This window comes from Simochromis diagramma, unplaced genomic scaffold, assembly GCF_900408965.1.
Source record: "Simochromis diagramma unplaced genomic scaffold, fSimDia1.1 OVJJ01000344.1, whole genome shotgun sequence".
Lineage (NCBI taxonomy): Eukaryota > Metazoa > Chordata > Actinopteri > Cichliformes > Cichlidae > Simochromis > Simochromis diagramma.
This window is the reverse complement of record NW_024387375.1, coordinates 12,500,850-12,513,804: the sequence shown is the minus strand read 5'-3', so window position 1 is coordinate 12,513,804 and position 12,955 is coordinate 12,500,850. Positions and strand designations below refer to the sequence as shown.

The 12,955-nt window shown below is 40.2% G+C and overlaps 1 protein-coding gene across 14 annotated transcripts in view; it reads right to left on the bottom strand.

The window, feature by feature from the left end:
- The window catches only part of gramd1bb (GRAM domain containing 1Bb), a 117,061-nt gene that overhangs the window by 50,825 nt on the left and 53,281 nt on the right, over positions 1-12,955 (bottom strand). For 12 of the 14 annotated variants that reach the window (XM_040009595.1, XM_040009597.1, XM_040009601.1 and 9 more), the window contains 2 exons: positions 12,381-12,470; positions 8,763-8,789 (listed from right to left, as the gene is read on the bottom strand). In XM_040009595.1, coding sequence (XP_039865529.1) covers positions 8,763-8,789; positions 12,381-12,470 — 117 coding nt within the window. The other 2 variants (XM_040009606.1, XM_040009607.1) reach the window with 2 other exon arrangements.

Sequence of the window (12,955 nt, the reverse complement as noted above, 5' to 3'; positions counted from 1 at the left end):
GGCCCCATTCATTCTGTCCTTAACACGGATCAGTCGTCCTGTCCCCTTGGCAGAAAAACAGCCCCATAGCATGATGTTTCCACCCCCATGCTTCACAGTAGGTATGGTGTTCTTGGGATGCAACTCAGTATTCTTCTTCCTCCAAACACGACGAGTTGAGTTTATACCAAAAAGTTCTACTTTGGTTTCATCTGACCACATGACATTCTCCCAATCCTCTGCTGTATCATCCATGTGCTCTCTGGCAAACTTCAGACGGGCCTGGACATGCACTGGCTTCAGCAGCGGAACACGTCTGGCACTGCGGGATTTGATTCCCTGCCGTTGTAGTGTGTTACTGATGGTGACCTTTGTTACTTTGGTCCCAGCTCTCTGCAGGTCATTCACCAGGTCCCCCCGTGTGGTTCTGGGATCTTTGCTCACCGTTCTCATGATCATTTTGACCCCACGGGATGAGATCTTGCGTGGAGCCCCAGATCGAGGGAGATTATCAGTGGTCTTGTATGTCTTCCATTTTCTGATGATTGCTCCCACAGTTGATTTTTTCACACCAAGCTGCTTGCCTATTGTAGATTCACTCTTCCCAGTCTGGTGCAGGTCTACAATACTTTTCCTGGTGTCCTTCGAAAGCTCTTTGGTCTTGGCCATGGCGGAGTTTGGAGTCTGACTGTTTGAGGCTGTGGACAGGTGTCTTTTATACAGATGATGAGTTCAAACAGGTGCCATTCATACAGGTAACGAGTGGGGGACAGAAAAGCTTCTTACAGAAGACGTTACACGTCTGTGAGAGCCAGAGATTTTCCTTGTTTGAGGTGACCAAATACTTATTTTCCACCCTGATTTACGAATAAATTCTTTACAAATCCTACCATGTGAATTCATGGATTTTTTTTTCACATTCTGTCTCTCACAGTTGAAGTGTACCTCTGGTGCAAATTACTGACCTCTGTCATCATTTTAAGTGGGGGAACTTGCACAATCGGTGGCTGACTAAATACTTTTTTGCCCCACTGTAAACCCCTGGAGCTTGAGTTTGAGATAATCAACAGAGCTGCTAAAACTATCTGTTTTGTCAGTTGAATGATCATTTTAGTGTTTTTGAATGAAAACTGTAAACATTTAAATAGACAAAGCTTCAAAATGTCACCCACCCTGGGCTCAATGAAGCCATTTTTTTGAAAGTGTCAACAAATAACTGATAGATTATAGAATATTATCAATAGACTACTCACGAATTATGTAATTGTTACTTTTATAATGATTTGAAACAACTGTGCTTCTGGCTCTCCATCTACAACATATACAGCATATCTGCATAAAAAAATGAATGCAATGTTGGTGTGCAGGGGCAGTGATATATTCATCAGTGGGACTGATTTGCTGATGAGTATAAGTGAATCACACAGTGAGTCAAAAGAGGCCCTGTGATTAGTCAGCATCAAGGTCCCACTGAATGCAAACACATGGCCCACTCAAACAGATACACTATGTTCTGTAAGTTGATGTGAAAACCTCAAACCTGGATGTACAGGGGTGACTGCAGTCTGTGCTGCCTGTCTGCTTATCCTTACCCACATACAATACTTTGAGTGCCCCAGTTTACTATATTGAGATGTAATAAACCATAGATCCAATTCTCCTGCAAACCAATGCCTCAGTAATAAGACTGTATAGGTGGACTTAAAGAAATCATAACTGGATTGCGGTCAATAAAAAACCTGTCTTGAAAGTGATTCATGAAAGACAAAGACAGGTCTATACTTAGTTTTCATGCCATTAGGCGGCATATGTGCATGGCATATCTCCTTGTGTAACTCTACAGTGAGGCAGATGTCCACCCAGCATGAAAACAAGACCTTTCACGAAAGCAGTAAGCGGGTTTGCCAGTGACAGTTAGATTGTCTTTAGACAGGAGGACTTAATGAATCACCTTCAGTGTGACAACTGGCTCAAAATACAGGTTGGAGGGGAAAAAAACCCTCTTACTTATAAAGGTTTAGAGATGTTTTTAAAGAAGCTTTAAAAGAGCTCTAGAATTTCTTTTTAGGTCCGTTTTGCATGTCACTATCTTCAGCAGCTAAAAATGATATTTGAGCCTTACAGTCATTGCTAAAAGATTTGAATTTTCCTATACAGTGCATCAAACTGTATCTCTAACCAAGGCCGAGATATCCAAACATATTAACTCATAGAACTCACATTTTAGGAGGAAAATATGAAAAGCCACACATTTTTAACTCTATTTCCAACGTATGAGTGGTTAGGAACAACAGTACCTCATTAAGCTTTAGCGTTTTCATTTACAACTACATGTAATTGAAAGTAATTATAATTTTGGTAGAACTTTGATCTTCGACAAGTTAATGTGATTCAATGTTTATTTATATATCATATATATAAGTAAAAAAACGTTCATGTCAAAGTATATGACAGGGAAGAAAAACGAAATGCATGTGCAACTGGTGTGCAATTTAGTTTTCATAAAAATTGAAATGTGATTAAAAAAAAGATATTTGTGAATATATATTAGTGGAGACACTTAAATACTTACAGTGTGCATATTGCAAGCTTTCAACTATCCCAGCATATTAACAAATTGCAGCTTAGTTCATATCATAATATTTAACTGTTAACAAATTGCTTTTTAAAATTTGAATATTCTTAAAATACCATTTTGATACATATCCTGTGACATGAAATGTGACTGAAAATATTTAACTGCAACAATGAATGAATCCAAAATAATGCTTCAAAAGACCTCTTTTTTCCACTTCACTTGATCTTTAATGTTTATCTATTGGTAATTCATTTAGTAGCTAAGGGACAGTTATGTAAAGGTAGTGCAGTAATACCTGCCAGGAGTATTTATCACAGGGTGGTAACCTAAAACAGCCCTAGGACTGTCCTGCATCCCTGTCGACAGGTGAAGTATAGCTAACCAAATTGCCCTTAATGGATCTGGGCAGCAAAGATCACAGCCGAGATTTAGAAGCCGGCTGGAAAATCCTCTCTGCTGTGCGTGTGCGTGAGAGGCCGACTGTACAGGCACATTGTGATTTATTCTGCAAAACCCCTGTAGCTATTCATCAGTGTTAGGGAAAATGAAATGTGTTTATTAATCACTCTGACACTTTCTCCCAATTAAATATAAAGGATAAAGCTGACCAAAAGTTGTTGTTTAATGGTGATTTTAACCCAAGCCCCACCCTACAAAAAACATGGAAAACAGTGTAGTCCCTGCAGCAGCACATTACGAAATCATATGAACTAAACTTATATTTATGAATCTACATGTATAACAATGTTTCATAATGTACGATGTCTAAAAATGCATAACCTTATATTAGTGTACAGCTGCAAGACATTCATAAAATATTTAAATAATAAAGCAACTTCGAAGAACAAAAAAAGCTAAAGCAATTGACATTTAAAAACCTGCTTTGGACAGTTTTTCAGCAAAGGTCAAACAGAAAAGGGTACAGCAGGGAAATAATGCCAGGGCCATCTTAGTCATGTGAATTGGTCAGTGAGGCTACATTAGCACTACATTATTACTTAATTCTGTAGACAATAAATAGCTAAATGAGCACATCTGGATTAAGGAGAACATACGTAGGTAGCTATCCATGTATTTTATACACACACACACATTATATATATATATATATATATACATACACACACATATTATATATATATATATATATATATATATATATATATATATATATATATATATATATGTATATATATACACATACATCTGTATAATAGATACAGTTAGTCAGCCCGTTTGACACTTCATAACACCTTTTTATGTTAACACATTTTATACTTTATACTAATGCTATAAACTATTTTACGGTTTAGGATTAAGAATAGAGGTTGTTGCACTTTAACTCCAGGGCTGAAAACATTCTGCAACTGCACACCGGTAACAGAAATGAGAGCTGACCTTATGTTTGTGCATGGTGAACAGGCAGACACCATCCTGGCCTCTCTCCTGGCTCTCATGGCCTCTCTTCCCTTGTTCCGTTGCCAAAGTGTCACTTATCCAACATGTTTTGTCATCATCACCAAATGTCGAAATCCCCGTCGTCCTTATCTTTCAAGCAGCACATCCAGTGTCAGTCAAATGAGACATAATGTCTCCGATGCAAGCAAACCAAAGTGATACAGACACTTGTAAAGCTAAAATGCTTGTTCGGAAGCCGCAGGATGTCCAGGCTGACTAAATGCTTATATCTTGACAGAAACTGAACCAGGTGCTCATTATTCCAGCTATTGTCAAATCACTGCCTTCCTTCCTATACATAACAATAATAATAATAATAATAATAATAATAAAAAGAAAACACACACTGAGCTTGTGTTTTCAGTCTAAGTGGCTCTCACAGTCGCTTTCTACTGTATCACCTCACATCTGCTTGCAGAGCCATGGATGAGCAGTTGTACGCGGGAGGATGGATCAAGGATGTGAGCACACTGATTGGCTGCCTGGTCATGGTGTGTGTGTGTGGGTAGGTCCCTTTGGTAGGCTCCCTGCGAACGGTTATGCTCGACGAGGGTGGTCCTTCACCTCTTTTCCTCTTGTCGTTGCTTTATCAGCCCCCCATCCTGTTCTGCTTCCCTCTGTCTCCGTGTCTGCACTAAAAGCTGCAGTTACGCTTTCCTGTTCCTCAGCCACCGCATCACAGCATGCTTGTGAGGATGCCACATCAGTGCTTCAGTGAATGCATGCGCACAGATACTGAATGAATATGGAGAAGAAACAGCAGCTGCGTCATGCATTCATTTCCTCTTTCCAGACGTAATGGCTCTAGCAAGTGCTCACTGAAAATTTATTATATAAATAAATAAATAATTAAAAAACAACAAAAAAGTCTCCTCTGAGGTCACAGCCTGAGCTAGACGTGGAGTAAGGCAGGAATTAGCTGTAGGTGGTTCAACACTGGATGTTATAAACAAATATATATTTTTTGGTCAATAAAAAATTTAATGGTCATGAAATACCTGGTAAAAATTGCATCCATAGTTTTAGCTCATTTTTATTTATGTATTTATTGTTTTTAAATTAAAAATCTCATATGTTACGTGAATTCTTGCCTGTATAGTGAAAGTCACCCACAGCCAGACTAGTGTGTTTTCAAATATGTTGAATCTTTGCTTTTCTGGGCCCGTCTCACAAAGTAAAGGGCAAGATCAGATTATGCTGACCTCCATCACTGGAAGCTAATGTCTCTAACCACAGACATTGATCGATAATCCAGCATTTGAGAAGGCAGAAAAGCAATGCAGGCATTAGAGCAAAGGCAGAGAGGATAAGGCAGGACTGTTTGGAAGAATCTCAGAAGCATAAATATCACAGCTAATATAAGGGGTGTCCATTATTAGCCAACCAAATCTTAGTTGATGAGGAGCCTCTTTATGGACCACGTTTTGATTGGTAGTTGGCTGCAGCATAAAAACAACAACAACAACACAACAAAGAAACACAAGCTAAAGTCAGTCAGTCCTTCAGAGGCAAATGTTTTCATTTATATGGCTGGTGCCTGTGATTATTAGATTAGTTATTATCCAATGAGCTGGGCAGAACTCAAACAATGCTAATAATGTTAATGTATGTAGCATAAACCTAGCCAGCATGTATGGCAACGTGCTTTAACACAGGATAACGCAGACATTATCACATTTATAATAAATATAGGTTGTGCTCATTATTAGGCTTTTGTATTTCTTTCTCACTTTGCCATCAAAGGAAAAACAATGGAACTTTCCAAACCATTTTTCCGAATTTCCTGGAAAATGTATATGTAGATAATTGCTGAGTAACCCCATTAAATTTTCCATGCAAAGAATGCATCGGAGCTTCTTTCTCCTCATCAAAACTGAAAGGTTTCTAATTACACTTGCATTACATTTTACCTAACCGAAGGGCTTTTTGCATGCATTATTTACAGGTGCTCCTATAAATAAGTATTGATCTTAAGCAGTCTGTCTCACTACTTAGGAAATACTGGAAGCCCTGTTACAAGGTCTACGGAGATAGATTTAGGTCCTGTTGGCTGTGGGATGGGCCTCACGGATTGCTCTTTTCACACTGTACCCCACATAGGGATGGGTATCGTTTAGGTTTTATCCGATACCAGTACCAAACCGGTACTTTTGAAACGGTGCCGGTGCTTAAACGGTGCTCGAACCGGTGCTTAAAGAATGGAGAACACAAAATTGGTCCAAAAACCTCTCATGTTCAGCTGTTTTTTTGTAAAAAGATAACAATGTTAGCCTTTTCTGCAGTTATAGGGGATTTATGGCATCACTCTTGGCTGGAAGCAGTGCTTAATCAATGAAAAACAAACTTTGTCCAAAAACCTCTCATGTTTGGCTGTTTTCCACTTTTTCTTTGGTCATTTTAGCCTTTTTGGCCAGGGTGAAGGGAGTATCTGCCATCAAACAAGAAGACATGTAACTATGACGGTGTTTGCTAGTTCACCTTACATGCATTAATTTAATAACGTGGTTAGCCTACTCAACGTAAATTACACACGAACAACATTAAGCTACTCACGCAGAGAAGAACGGCTGCTGCTGCCATCATCATCCGTCATCATTTCTGCTACACTGGCAGGGCTAGGGGCCAGGACTCTACTCTTCGTGTTTTTGGGGGATGTTGCTAACTCCGGACCGATAACAGGCAACCCACCCGCAGTAGATGTGCACGCACGGTGTGAGGTCTCGCAGCAAGCTATTGAATACGCCGCATTTCTTGGCTTTTAACAAAATGCTATACGTTGCCAGGTGTTTCATCAGATTCGAGGAGTTACCTCCTTTGCACAGTATCACCTTAAAGCACTTGTTGCAGGCTGCTGAGTTTGCATCTTTTGCTATGAAGTACAGCCAGACTTTGACCGCTTCGCCTTGGGCATTTTTAATCTGTAGCTCTGCTCTAAAAGAACGTACGTACCTGAGCCCGCCTACTACGCTCGCAAAGGTAAAATGATTGGCTGGAATCCAAAGTGCATGACATCTCAGGGGAAAAAAAGCACCGAAATAAAACACTGAAATGTGCGCTGCTTTTCGGTCTGGTTACTACCGTTTATGTCAGAACCGGTACCCATCCCTAACCCCACACATGCTTGATTGGATTTAGGGAGTTTGGCGACTGGGTCAACACCTTGAGCTCTTTGCTCAGAGTAGTTTCTGCTGTGTGGGGAAACACATTTTGCGGAGGGACGTCAGCTTCAGCAACATTAATAAAAATGCAAGGATTTAAGACTTCTCATCAAAACATTGCACTGTAATAGTACGATCAGCATTTTTTAATTCCCCCTCCTCCCTTATTTTTTTTAAATGTATGACTGGTGTTAGTACATCTTGTTTTTTAACAACTAATCTCACTAATCATTAAAAATTTTACTGCTATTGTTTAATTATATTCTATCATATGCACTCATAACCATTCAGTTCTGTGTTTTCCTCTCAATAGGCAGTTATCCACCTCTGTTGTTCTGCCATCCTACCCGAAGCAGAATGTATGAATCATTCTAAAAATGCAGAGGTGTTTAAGTGAAGATGGCAATCAAACAAAATGCAACAAAAGCAGCATCTCTTGGACTAATAGTTAACACTCACTATTACAAAATACACCCACTGTCATTCAGAAGGTTTGCCCACCATATACAACATGCAGCTGAGCCACCTGTGTATCCAAAACAAATTTCAGACATTCTCAGAGTCCCTTGTCCTCACAAATTCAACAAGCATTAACTAGGAAGAAAAGGAAAATCAACATCTAATTACCATCAATTTTCCCACAAAAGGCACGGCTCCTGGCTTGAAAGGCATTGCACTAAATGCCGGAGTACAGAGACTCCTAGTGGTTTAAACCTGGACTGGCCTGCTTGTCACCAAACTCGCATGACTGACCACTCAAAGCATACCAAAGCAGACACACGCATACCAGATTGCACACACACAAACACAGAATAATAACAGTGTTCATTCAGCTCAGAAAATGTGCTGCACAAACATCATTTCTCCTGAATGATCGCTGCGAGCATCAAACACAGGCACACATCAAAAAGCAAAGCGCTTACATGGTTATGGCCTCATAACAAACTGCCAGTATCCCTTTCTACATAAAATAAAACATGCTCAACACCATGTCTGAAAGTTAGTACAGTATATCTATTACTGGGTTGACTACACTCTGACTCAACATTGGAGAGCAGTCCTAAAGTCAGAAACGTAGAAACAGCAACTTATATAATTTCCCGTCATGCTGCCGGTCAAAGACTTGCTTGTAGCCAATCACACTCACCTTTCCAGTGTACGCCTTGGACCTTTTTGCTTCAGGTCCAGCACAGTCTCTCTTGCACAGCCTTCACACCCCAAAGAGCAAAGTGTCTGTGCCCACAGTGTGAGTGCACAGTGCTGACCTGCCACCGGCTGGGTAGCTAAAGGACTACAATCTCCACAACAGTGCCCAACCTACAAAGCCCTGTTTGTGTCTAATGTTGTTTGTCCAATAAAAGATAACAATGGCATTCCATGGCTTGCAACTGTATTCACTGCTGGCCTCTCCAAATGTAAAGCGTATTCAGACACCTTGGTTGGTGGACAAAGGCGTGAATCTGTGTCACATGAGGGGTGGGTGGGGCCAGGGCAGATGGGGTGACAGTAAGGCTGGTCACGGTGGATAAGCTCACCAGCATACGATGCATGCCACCACCTCTACGGGGACGATGAGGAAGTAGACTCACCTGATTTTGTCCGCTGCACTGTCAGACCTGCACGGGGGAAAATGCACATTCAGTCATAGCGTACTGCAGACACGGCTTTTATCTAACAGCTGAAACACTCTGCATCATATTATGTGGTTGTGACATCAAAAAAACACTTTCTTTTTCTTCTAAATAACTATAACTCCTCACTTTAGAACAACTCATGTAAAGAATCTATTGCATTCATTATATATTCATATAGTTTAACTATAATTTACCTGAGACGCATGAGGTGAGGCGCATGTCCACAACTGCTTGTTAACAGAATGGTCTAATCAGCCAATCACTTGGAAGCAATTATATTTAGGGATGTAGGCACTGGTCAGATGACGTGCCAACGTTCAAACTGAGCATCAGGATGGGAAGAAACTTTGAGTGTGGCACGGTGATTGATGCCAAACAGAGTGGTCTCAGTATTTCAGAAACTGCGTCCCTACTGGGATTTCCCCGGAAAAACGATTGGTCGGACTACTTTGAACTATCAGGAAAGCAACAGTAGCTCAAATAACCACCCAAACAAGAAAGGAATTAGAAGCAGGAATCACCAGACACTGAGGAGCCTTCCTGTTCTACAGTAATAAAACCAGAATACAACCTGCTTGAAACCAAGTTGTCCCGTTAAGTTGACAAAGACTCATTCAGACTGATGGCAGCATGTTGGCAATCTGTCTGCATTTACAAATTAAGTACAATTATTTACAAACCTTCAACAATCAGAGGGTGACTGCAGTCAGTCCAAATCAGACTGCAACTGTTTGCAGAAAGGTTGCCTCCTATCAGGCGACCCGTGCAACCACCTTGCATTCAAAAATGGTATTGACTGTGCAAGACCCACAATCTCTGGGCAGCCGCTGGCTGTGAATGTGAAAAAACTTATTCAGGATAATGATTTACTAATGTGTACAATTTGATATCATTATGTAAGAATGAAAACACACAGTGCATATTAATTCAATATTTGAGCATTTATAATCTAGTTATAGATATCTGGAGGAGGTGAGCTTCCCCAGTGTATGATTAAATAAAGTCTATCTCTGTCTGCTTGCTGCATTGTAGTGCTTCATATGGTGGTGGAAATATAGCTGCGGATATATTACTTAAACCTTCTGAGAAGGGAGGGGGTTTAAAGCTAAGTGTCACATGACAGCCTGGCAATTTCACTGTAGTTACATAAACGTATTCTCTATTCTGCAAATTGATCCGGTGATGGCATGTCTCACAATGCACAAATTTTCATTCACAACTCACAATCATGTGCTGCATCATCTTCACCGATGAGTCATATTACACTCACTTAGCAAAGTCACATTGTGATATTACATAACACTATCTGCAGTTAAAGTGGAGGAGTTGAGCAGAAGCGTCAGAGGCAACGAAACCAAAAACATGACAATGACAGGGAATGAGCAAACTTGTCTTCACGTCCCTCCCAAAAACCTCCACAGATGCCCTGATAATCTGGCTGAGGCAGCTAAACGTTCACATACTGTGTTAGCCTGCTGCCACTTCACCAGAAAATGCAGCTGCGCACATCATACACCGAGCAAAAACTGCAGCACACCAGGCAGACAGACAAACGCAGAGAGAGCAAAAAACACAAGCGTGACTGGCATGGAGATGACGACACGGGCGAAGTTTGCGAGAAGGCAGCCGCCGGGCAGAAATCCAGCTGTTTTTACCTGCAGAGGAGACATGACATTCCGTGCCCTCTAAAGCCGGCTACAGAACGCTGCTCTCCCTGCAGCTGCTGCAGACAAACCTCACTAGCTATCACCAGTGCAGCAAAGAAAAGAGCGGCAAAAAATCCCATAGGTTTCACAGGTGCTGTTCCTGATTTGAGTAAGAGGAGACACTGAGCGAGGAGAGTGCGCGGGAGGGAGAGCAGGACAGAGAGAAACAGTGGAGGTGTAGTGCACAGCTCTGGTAGACTGAGCTAAAAGCAAAGACAACTAAGTGGGTGGTTATTCAGAGGCTAGACGGAGGGGATTCTTGCAAATTTTCTCTTCAGGATGTCCTACTTTTGCATCATGCTTGACTGAATCTTAGCTCTGCACGTGAACAATATGAGCAGCAGTTTATTTGCTCTAAAGCAACAAACTATTTATTTTAACCAGATTCTACTCTGTTTTTGGCACACCACATAACATTATGAGCATGAAATTAGCCAGTTTAGAAGAATAATTATTGACACAGTCTTGTGTTTTTTTACCTGCAGGTTGTCATTATCTGGTGTGATTTTAAGCACCACCCTTGGATTGAAAGACTTATAAATTTGGTGTGCAGGTTTTCTTATGCAAAAATCTGTTTAATTTTTGCAGCGATCTAACAAAGTTCCTTTTCCTCATCTTTTTAAAAATTATTATTTTAATATTTATAGCAGATGAACAGCTAAAGTTCCCATATGGAAAAGAAATAGTAAAAACTTACATGATTTACTCATGAAAGTGGCCACTTTCTCATTACTTTCATATATTGTTTTAGTAAGTATCCAAAACATACAAGTTTCATTATATAATTTTTCAAAGGATATTATATGTGTTTTCACTCTTATATGCTTTTCATACAAGTTTCACACAAGACAGATACAAACTTTATAAGATTTATATATATCTTTTCCTTATGGGTTTGCTGTGCAGGGACAGAGACCACACTAGAGACTCTGCTTTTGTTTCCTTTACTCAGCCTGAAAACTACATGTATTATCAAGGCTTCTCTACAGCTTTACTATCTGATTGTAAAAATTGCCATAAAAACTGGATATCACATCACAGGCCGACACACGTATGACAAATAAAGACATGCACACGCCTAAGCACCAGATTCAGTTACTGATTTTACTTTTCAGTAGTGATGCTGTGACAACTGCAGCAAAGAGTGACAAAGAACTAATCTCTCAACTCGAGCTGAGCTCTGGGACGCAGAGCCTCTAATTGCTGTGGGAGAAGTTACATATCACTGCTTTCAGATGACTGCGGCGTAGGCACCAGTAAAAGAACCTTCTCTGTCAGTTTGTAATTCTCATGAATGTCACATCAGAAGGAAAATCAGAGCGTGGCATTTACAAGTTTATGGATAGTTCAAAAGCTTCATTTGAATCCATTTTCACAGAACAAGGCCCCTCGAAGAAAAAAATAATGGTTTTTTGAATGAGGCTTCAATTAGCATTTTTATGAAACTGATGAAATATCTAAATGTAAAGCCACAACCAATCTTTTTGCCTCACCGTCACTACTTGCAAAAGAAATAGACCTTGGACTGCCCTCTACTGGAGAATATATGCAATAACCAGAGACTGCATATGAAATGACCAAAAACACTGACTTCATTGTTCTTTCACTTTGAATGACTGTATCAGATAGACACACAAAACACAGTGTATGTGCCCTCACTGATGCTCACAGCATCATAATTCCTCTAATGATAAATTAAATTCTTACAGAGTGACCCTTGCAGTGTAGCACATAACTTCCTGGGTTTGACCTTCAAATCCCAGCTTCGACTTGGTTTGCTAACACATGTTAAAAGTCCTCTTGCTCTACCACATAAAAAGTGTCTCATGCAAAGGCAAATGTGTGCAGCAGTTACACACTTGCTCACCTCTCCTCTCGGATCAATGGAGTCAAGAAGCGATTGCTTTCGTCTTCATGGCTACTCTGCAGGCTGCTTTGCTGACTGCTTTGCTGGCTGCTGCAAGAAAATCAGGGTGACAGTCAGTGTCACACAGTTCCAGCAAAAATGAAAAGATACAGAAGTTGCATCTAAAATGTATTTATTTTTGGCCTATTTCTCCCTAAAATAAAGTAAAAAAAAAGAAAAGAAAAACACAACAAAAGCAAACATACATACAAATAAACTCTATGCGTGAACTTATATAAAAATAAATTTCATCTATTAGTTTCAACTCTCACACTGTCAGCATGTAAAGTATGTGTCAGCTACAGTTTTTGCATGCACATATCCCATGGTAACACTAGAGGGCGATATATGACATGGGCTATGCAAAGAAAAAAAAAAAAAGAGTTCTGCAGTTTTTTGGGGGGGGGGGGGGGGGTTACAGATGTTTAAATATATATATAGAGAGAAAATATTCATTCACAAAAATGGGGCTTGAACAGCTTAGGAGCCAGAGATCTTTTGAAGAGATTTAGGATTGTTTCTGCTACACCACAAAT